At 42.8% G+C, this 9,562-nt stretch overlaps 1 protein-coding gene across 1 annotated transcript in view; it reads right to left on the reverse strand.

Annotated features, from left to right (window-relative positions):
* LOC104492934 (glutamate receptor ionotropic, NMDA 2A-like) overlaps positions 1 to 9,562 on the reverse strand; it is a gene marked incomplete at both ends in the record, with an annotated part of 27,699 nt that overhangs the window by 11,866 nt on the left and 6,271 nt on the right. The window contains one exon of the mRNA XM_010135538.1: positions 2,768 to 2,882. Within this exon, the coding sequence (XP_010133840.1) occupies positions 2,768 to 2,882 (115 nt within the window). The remainder of the gene's footprint in view (positions 1 to 2,767; positions 2,883 to 9,562) is intronic.

The raw sequence follows: 9,562 nt of genomic DNA on the forward strand, positions 1-9,562 counted from the left end.
CTGCTGAACATGCCCAAAAGTGATTTTCAGTCTTCAAACTATTATCATCCACCCAGCTTTTTTCAGAACCTGATATGGGACAAATCCCTCAGTCAGCCCCATTTACATGTGACGTTGCCACTTCAAAGTTCGATGCTAAGTCATTTGTAAAGGAAAAGGAACTTACTTTCCTAGAGGTAAGATGTACGCTCTTCAACTGCGGTTGAAAGGATTTTCTATAACCTCTTTCTATAACCTTGAGTCAAATACATCAATCTTGAGACCAAGAAAAAATTGTATTTAAATAAAAGCAGATTATTATAATAAACCCGAGGAAAATTGAGTTTTAATATTAAATCTTGTATTTTCAGGAGAATACCAGGTAAAGAAATTTTCACATAAACCATAACTACTCTTTCCTACATAAAGAATAGAATAGCTACTCGCAATTTCTATGTACATTAATTACATTGCAAGGATTAGCAGGCTGTTGCATTGTCAGGTTTTCACATGAGTAAATCATTTAATTAGATTCTAGGGCTTGCTGTTTTCCATACAGGACTGAGGATATTTAATAAGACTTCAGTAAAACAATTCTGTGACACTCACTGCAATACTGTAATTGGAAATAAAAGCACGCGCCTGATGGCAACTCGGAGCAGGAGATGTTAGATCTCAGATGAGTAACTGACACTTCTGAAATTGAGCAACACAGCACAGGAAAGAAACTGGCTAAAGAGATATGGGAAAGGATGTCGAGACGACAGCAGAAAGATGTTCAAATAAACCAGGGGGTGGGGAAGGGCCCTGTCACGTCTCTCAGTCAGAGGACCTGTCCTGTTATTTCTGTAAGTGCCCAGTGATGCTCCGCTGGTACAATGTGGGGTGCTCCGAGACAGCCGAGAGCTACATCCAGCTTGCCAGGATAATTGATTAGTCACAGAGGCATGGGTCAGCTTGTGGTCAGAAGAATAATTCTGGTGGTGACAGCCTGTTCTTGGCCGCCTTTCACTTCTCCCCTCTGACATAATTAAACCTGGCCCCCTTCCCGCAGTCCTTCGGCAGAGCGGCAGAGACAAAGCTGCAGCTAGGGGCGGGCTGTCTCCACCAGAGGAACTCCTCTGGCCCGCTCCCAGAAGGACTCTACAGCACAGGGGAGGCTAGAAGTAGATGCATAAATTGTTCTCTGGGCAGGAGTCTCCCTTCGGTCACTCTTTTTTCCCTCCTAGAAGCCCCTCAAACATGACAATGAGCAGGAAAGGATTTTCCAGAAGGAGAACGGTGCGCAGGCAAGGTAAGCATCAGCCTACAGAGAGTCGTGTGGTAGGTGGAGCATGCCCTGCAGGTACAACACGCGCAGTCAGATACAGCCAAACCTCACCGCATCTCCCATTCACTGACAGAGGAGACACTTGAAGGTTAAAACAGCCTCAAGTTCTTTCTTGGAAGCAATGTCAGTTCACACATCCAGCGTCTCTTTGCTGCTGTTCGCTCATTTTTCAAAAACATCACACCTATCTCCCCTCGTCCTTTGAATGGTCTCTTTTGAAAAGTTTCAAGGTACAAAGTGTATGATATTATTACACCATAAGCATCGCTGGCTGCCTCTCCACCCATTTTCTCCCTTTGGTGCCTCATACCAATATTCCCCAAGCGTGTAATATTTTTTCCAGAACGTTATATATGATATGCAAATTTGAAGAATTTTAAAATAGGGTAAGAAATTTTCATAATCATTATTGAGCAAAAGATTCCTCCAAAGATTCAGATTGACGCATTTGGATAGGATTAAATTTATAGAGAGAAGGAAATTTGCATCAAATTAATGTAAAGAAAAACGTAGCCTAATCTATGTGATTTAGCATAACTCTCCGTGGTTTTGCATGACTAATGTATTACTGAGATGTCCTTCAGTAATTCTTATTTTGTCATTATTGTTCAACATCATTAAGAGTTCTGCAACCTTATGAACTGGAATATTAAGTTTATTTTGTGGGATCCCAAAACTATAAGAAAGAGAGTTCTTAGATTTCAGCAGAAATTTGGATAATGCAGGATCATGCTTTATGAATTTAAAATAACACTGGAGGATGATACAGATGTATATTTTCATACCGCAGTTTCTAATCTCCTGTTTTTTAAAACATGGGACCACATATAATCTGCAAAACTCACAGCCAGAACAGTCACAGGTGGGAGTTTTAAAGAAAGCAAGCCCATAATAAACTTTTTCCTCTATTACTTGCATATGTGATTAACCTTGACATTACAACATTTTTCCTTCTAGTCTGTATAGAGGTTTATGGAGTTCTCTGGCTTACCAGGAGAACACAAGTTAAGATTCTGAATCTTTTAGGCAAATGTTATAGGGCTTACCCTTCAATTCCACAGCTTGGGTTTTTTTAAAAACAGTACTTTTACTCTAAAATCTAACAAAGAATACAAAACCAAGCAAATTTGGGTAGTTAAGGCCCAAGTTTCTGGAGATTTTTCTGTCATTCATTTTGTTTTACTAAATTATAAGAAGAAATCTAAGGTGTGTTTCACAGAAGTCTTCTGAAATCCACATGGCTTATCTTCACTGATGCGTTGCTTTCCCTGTTAAAACTCCCTCAACCTATTCAGAATAAGATAAAAATTATCTTTTCCGAACTGTTGTGACAAACCTGCTAGAGCAGAATACCATCACTGACACCCATGACGTTAATCTGTCTACTTGTCACTCCCAGGGTTCCACCCAGTCTCTGCTCCCCGCTCTCCCGTCTGTTACCCAGAAGGAAACGCTCACCTTTTCCCACACGCGATCGTTGTTCAGCACTATCACCACCAGCCTGGGGTGCGCCTGATAACCATCTGCCGTGAAGGACAAATCTTTACCTTCCCAAGTCACATTCATCATAAACCTAGAAGGCAAGGAAAAGAAGTTCATTGAAAAATTAATGAGCTGTCCGGCAGTTAATGAGCAAGCTAGTTCAGTCATCAGAACCGCTGATGAAACACATGCACCAACTCCTGCTCACGCTGAGAAAAGCCGACGTCTGCAGCCCGGGGACTCAGCATCGCAGGGCAGCCCGCAGCAGAGGACAAAGCAAAGTATCGTTTACACATAATTCCTAAGGCAGCTTCCACACGACGCGTGACTGTACCCTCCACGAACCACCCTTCTGGCACTCTGCACAACCTCACCAGTTTTTCAGGGCTATTTTAAAGGTGTCTGGGTCAGCTCAGTAAGTGTCCTTATAACACTGCCTCCCTAGAGCCACGCTCGGAGGTAAGTGCGTCTACTCTGGCTTCACCTGTTTAGACCTCCAAGAGCCCTGCAGCCCTTCCCGACATGGTAGCTATACAGAGCGTCTTTGTGACGCTTGGATAAATTCTGCTAATACCTTCAGCAAAAACAACGCATGAAAATTTTGAGGGGGTTGATAATATTTTAGTTCAGTAATTTCAAAAAGAAAAAAAAAATACAAGTTTTCCACTTTTTTTGTATTTAGGTTAATTTCCAATTGTTTTCAAAAGATGCGTAAATTAATTAGCACTTTGAATAGAAGACAAACCTAGAGGGGCTCAGAATGAAAAGTACAGGAAGAAAGAGGATTTTTAAATTTCTGTTGAAAATGTCACTTCAATCCCAAATTTCCTGCCTTTAGACTTACCAGTTTGGGCACTGAATCAATAAAACTGTTTGTTGGCTATAGGCTCTTTATTCAGCTACAAAGGCGAAGACTTGCTCAACTGAAAATTTTGTGCAGATTTATGTCAACAGAAGGAATTACTCAGGGCTACAACAAGAGGCTCCTCTCCTAAGACGTGGCACAGTACTGCCGCTCACTTTCTCCGTTCTGTGTTGCCACGCTAACCCGCGTGTTCTAAGGACAGAACACCACTGCTCGTAAGCAGTCCCGTCATCAGCAAAGATTACATCATCTCTACTGAGTCACTGCTCTGCCATCGAGGGACACTGACCCACTCTGGCAGCAGCGCTGCAGGTGGCTCCAGGAACACCCGCCATGGGCCAGAAGGGCTCGGCAGCCAGACACTGCAGTGGACCTGACCCACCCCGGGGTAGGGATCTTGGTACTACTCATCACCTTAGAGCCGTCCTCCAACTCTACAGAGTCCTGCAGCTTTTCTAGACAGAGATTTGCCCTCAAAGGTCTGAAATTCCTTACTGAGTTTATAGCAATTCTAACAGAGTCTACCTAGTATTTTCCATTTCCTGATTAATATGCAGAGTTTTTAATTTCTGTCTAGCAATTAAATTTAGTTTCTAATTGCTATTCATTATTGGACCATGTACCCTCTTTTCCAAAGCACTGTCTTTTCGTTGATACAGAGATGTCGGCATTCTGGCCGTCTATCAGACTTGACTTTCCTCAAAAATAATGCTCTCTCAAGATTTTCCACAGATTTATAACATAAATCCATATTTACATTTGCTCCAGTTCCATATAGCCTCAGTGTTTCTCAGTGAGAACAGATTGTTTCCCCCGCTCCAGGGTCAGAGAGTGATGAGAAATTGCAGTTTTTACTTAAAGTGCAAAGACAGGGAACCTACTGCCGAGAGTCTGAGCTACCACAGTGCACATGTCAAGCTCTCCGGACTGTGATATTGAAAAAATCTATCATTGTATACACTCGCTGGCATTCTGTCACCTAAGAAAATCAGGCATGAAAGGGAAGAGAGTAAAAAGCGGGTATTAGAATTGGTGGAGTTTGGTTACATTGAAAAAAAACAAAATTCCAGCCTGTCAACATGAGCCTGACAGGGCTGTTCTGTGGGTGAAAGGTAAAACAGTAATTCAAACTGTGGAGGCCCTGTGGCACTTCCAGAAGATAATGCCGTAACCATGGTTTAAAGTTACGGCATTGAACTGCTCTGGATTCTCTGTGTATCTCGTGGGAAGAAATTCAGTCCAAGCTTTCACCATTCTCTGTCCAGAATTCAACTCAACCCCAGCATCATTCCATCCTACTGAAAGACATGTTTTGAAGGGTGTTAGAGTTACTTTAATTATTTTTTATATATTGCTCTGTAGTGTCTTACCCACAAGAAACAGATACAGGTTCACATGTTTGTTTGGGGTGGGGTTTTTTGGGTTTTGTTTTTGGTTTTTGTAGCTGCAGTAGCAGCATGGCCTCCTGGTGAATCTGACAGAATTCTTCAGCTCCATATTCAACAGCTTTGTATTGACACAGGAGTCTGAAAACCCAATAGCAGAGCACATGAAATAAAAGTACATAGACCCAGACGAAATAATGGCAACATATCAGAACGGTTAGCAATTAAATGTGCGCTGCCCTAAACAGCCGTATTAACATCATTCAGCACCCGTTTGACAGCAGTTTGTAAATTCACCCATTGTAATAACTCACATTTTGTGACAGACTTTCAGCGTGAAAATTTTCCCCTTGGCAGGACTTTGCTGTTCAGTTGAACTAATTTCCGTATATTACATTTTTCATCCCACACTGAAAGCACTTGCTTGGGAATAAAACGTTTGTTTGCCACCTTGAGAGGAAGTGGCGAACCACCAAACAGAATTTGCGCGTATATGTGAGAAACCAGCATAACTTTCACTCGCTGCTGAAAATCAGATGCGTTGTGACCGAAGGAATAAAATACCCAGAAGTTACCGCAAGGGGAAGAGAAGGACACAATGTGAAAACACACGCTACTTGTATTCATACTTCTGCACCCTCCCTCACAGGTTCCCTCCCACTCACACCAGTGAAATAACATCCCCCGCAATGACCACGTTGACTGAGGCGGACAGGCAGAAGTCACCCCATTTCAACAAAACTGAGAGCTCAGCATTTTGTCTCCTCCTAAGGGCTGGGCCAGAAACATGAACGTTGTACTCCATCAGGCTTTTGTGTCCAGCTGGTTTTTTAATTACGTAGCCAGTGACTGGACTTGAACCCTTTTTTTATGTAGCTTGGAAGCATCGCTACCCCAGATTTCGAACAGCGCTCATTATAAATTGGGACTAATATGCAAATCCCCCAGCCCTGAAGCTAGTCAAGAGCCATCACAAGATGCAGTGATGCTCAAGTGCTCCAGAAAGAAAAATGAGACACAAATCTAAATTGAAAAACTGAACTCAGCTTATATTTTTAAACTGTGTGAATGTACCAGCCATTTAGTAATGAAACACTTTGCAAGCTAAAAAAAGTCCCTAATCCGTACGTCTCTTAAAACTGTATTGAGTCACGTACCCAGGCAGCACTGAGCGACGCAGTCTGAGCTACCCCACTTTCCCAAACGGCAGCAATAAAAAAGACCTTCAAAGAGATTCTTGTTTTCCCAAGGACACTCTCGTGTACAAAATTCATCAGCTGCCCGTGTTCTTCAGAAACCAGTTCCTACAATCTACAATTGCTTTTGAATTGTCATTTTTCCTCCACAAAGGACAGAAGTCCTGCTCTGCTTTTACTGGGTGGCCAAGATCCTAAACTGCTCGTCTCTGCAGCTACAAAAAGCAGCTGCGTGCTTTTCTGTTCCTGGTTAGGAAGAGTGGGGACAAGAAAGTATTTCTATTATACGTTATTGTTACAGTCTTAAGTTTGCCCAAGATTAATTCCCTGCAGGATGTCTTTGGCTTCTGAATCAGTCAAAATGTACTTCTGAAGTAGTCTGGGAACCGCATGTTCGTGTTCTTAACTAAATGAGGTGCTTGCTTCTTTGAGCTCGTTACTTTGAGGGGGCTCTTCAGCACACACCTTGGATTAGTAGTTAATCTGCTTTCATTCGTCATTAATCCCATAACCTTTGCAAAAACACGATAGCAGGAGCCCTGTGATGGTATTACGGCACTGAAGTCTTAATTAACTTTGGCAATCTGAAGCTTGTGAGTAAGTTTCCCCAGGTGATACATGTATGAAAAATAAGGGAGGTTGGGGGCAGAGGTTAAGCTATTCTCACACTGAACCCAAAACAGGTTTTTACCATGCAAAGAACCAGACCTGTACTATGTGTTTCAAAATACTTTTAAACATTTAAACAATCATTTTTTTCTTGCACCTTCCCCAAGAAAACTGAAAAGAGAAGTGTTGAAACACCACAGCAGAGTGCTGTTCCCATTGTACTTACAGCAAGCCTTTGGAGCACCGAGGTTACAAACTGCTCTCAAGGTTTCCAACTTGTGTTTAACAGACTTACAAAGATCACGTAATCCAGGTAAAACTTCAGATTAATGCCTGAATTAACCAGATAATTAATAAACAGATTAAAACTGCAGTAGTTACCCATGTCAAAATTCTGACTCTACCCAGAAAAACAGAACTTGTTGGAAAAAGGGTTACCTACCCTGAAAATATTCTATCGCAACTTCATTGACTCTAATTTCCGTTAACAAACGGGGGAACTTTGTCAAAAGGATCAGGCCACAACTTTTAGAAGACCGTTTCCTAGGGTACAACACTGCTGAAAGAGAAGCACCTTTCTGGCCAACCTCCTTACAGAGAAGGAGACCTTCTTACAGAAGACACGGAACTTCTTCGCCTATAAAGTGTTTGGTAAAGCTTTCCTGTGCTTTGTGAAAACAGCTGAAACCCCTTGAAGCAAAGCTGTGACGGCTCCTGGAGCAGAATCTTTGAGACTTTCTGCTTCCATGTTATACAACAACAAACAAGTTTACAAGCTATGGGATTTCTTTTGATGTTTACCATGTATCTGTATACATATATGCACGATACACAAGTGTTCCCCTAATCAATGCAAGGATTTGAGAGTAGAAGCAATAAGGTTTTAGTGGATTCCATGGTGGGCATTTCTTTTAAAAAAAACCCCACAATCTATGCAAATTACAAAGAGCACTTTGTCTCAAAGATCAGTCCCAGCCCTGATAAACTTCTTTGGAGGATGCGAGAAACCAAACAGTGACAGAATGAAAGCACAACTCTGCACAGGAGAGCAATCCTGCGAAACCAAAGCAGGAACCTCACCACAACCGTGCTCAGAGAAATCCCCAGCCAGCAGGACCCTCCTCAGGTCCTGCAAACACCCACAGCAAATGACCCATGGTTTTACAAGCAAGTTCAGAGCCAGGAAGCACAGACTGTCTCACATGCCCTTTCTTTTGGTTGCTCTGGGCTCAGGAACAGAACCAGCTCTGCGATAACGGGTTTATAACTAGCGTGAAATCCACCCAGTACCCAGCCCCCAAACAAATCACTGCCTGGGAAAAATGTAACGGGTAGGGCAGAGGCATTAACGCAAACGAATCCCTTCTAGGCTACCTGCGAAGAAGAGGACTTAGTTTCCAGAGCTGTACAACAAAGCACGTGGCCTGATAGCTGCAGGGAGCAGAAACCCCGAGAGACTCCTCACCGCCACGCGTTCAGACCTGTGTTTCCTGCCCTCACCCTGCACCCCAGATCAGACAATCGAACTTGATAAATTCCTCAGGGCCATCACTAGGGACTATCATTTTTTTATTTAGTGCCTTCTTCACCATGGGGCAGTGTTTCAAATCCGTGACAGCCACAGGCAGTGAAGAGAAACAGCAGAGACTTAGGGAGATAGAGGTTCCACAAAGGAAGCTCCCCCCCTCCAAAGGTGGAATTTCCAAACTGAGATTCACGGCAGATGAAATGCCTCACAACCACCGTGTCAGCTAGTGATGTTTCTCTCTCCTGCAAATAATATGAACCAAACGTTTTAATAATCTCGACAGACAGCCTGCCTGGGCTTGGCATTCACCCAGCATCACACTGAAAAGAGCAGGAGTGAATCCAAATTTTGTCTTCTCTTCTTTCTCTCGTTGAGGCTCTGAGCTGCTAAGCTTCCTTACTATGATTCCACTGTGAAATCTGAAAGATACTTATCAACAGAAACCCCAAGACAAATTGTTTATCATTAAGAAACAGATTTCCTAAAAACATCTATACAATGAAATCAAGAAATGCTGAGTGTAGAATATGTAGTGTGTGGTTTGAAGTACGTGCAGAAATAGAAATAGGTCTGAAATGGATCACTACCAAACAAGGTCACGATGCATTTTTCAAACAGTGAAGTTTTTTTTTTAAAGACAATTTTATATCTTAGGCTATGTAGGATTTTCTAAATTCAAATCCTTCACAGTGATGCAAAAAGCCTCTTCTTCCTCTTCGTGCGTCGTTGTCCTCCTCCTCCACTTCCCCCAGCCCTCGCTCTCCTGAATGTAACTCCGCGATGATACCCTGCTTTGGAGCTGTATCTCCCTAGGCCTTCAGCCAGCATGGATGAATACAATTTTGGGAACAATATGCTCAGTGACTGTGAAAAAGGAACGGCATGCCAACTACTCGCACCTCCTGCCAGCTGCTCCTTAAAGCATTAGTTGCCACTAGGACTGGAAAAGTCATTTTGCTCCAATTCTGCCAGACAAGCGACAAAACTCTTGGGGAGCCTTTCTGAATGCGGGGGCAAGGGGAGGGGGCAAAATTAGAAAGGGCCCAGTGCCCTGGGTGGGTGCTGCGGACCAGTGTAACTGAACGCCAGGAGGTTTGGTGAGTTAAAGGTGTTATTAGCAAGAACATGTCATGAAAAGCACTTATGGTTACATTTTGCTGCACCACCTCAGAAGCTTCTCAAACTCTT

The sequence above is a fragment of the Buceros rhinoceros genome, unplaced genomic scaffold (assembly GCF_000710305.1).
Source record: "Buceros rhinoceros silvestris isolate BGI_N320 unplaced genomic scaffold, ASM71030v1 scaffold17984, whole genome shotgun sequence".
In the NCBI taxonomy this organism is placed as follows: Eukaryota; Metazoa; Chordata; class Aves; order Bucerotiformes; family Bucerotidae; genus Buceros; species Buceros rhinoceros.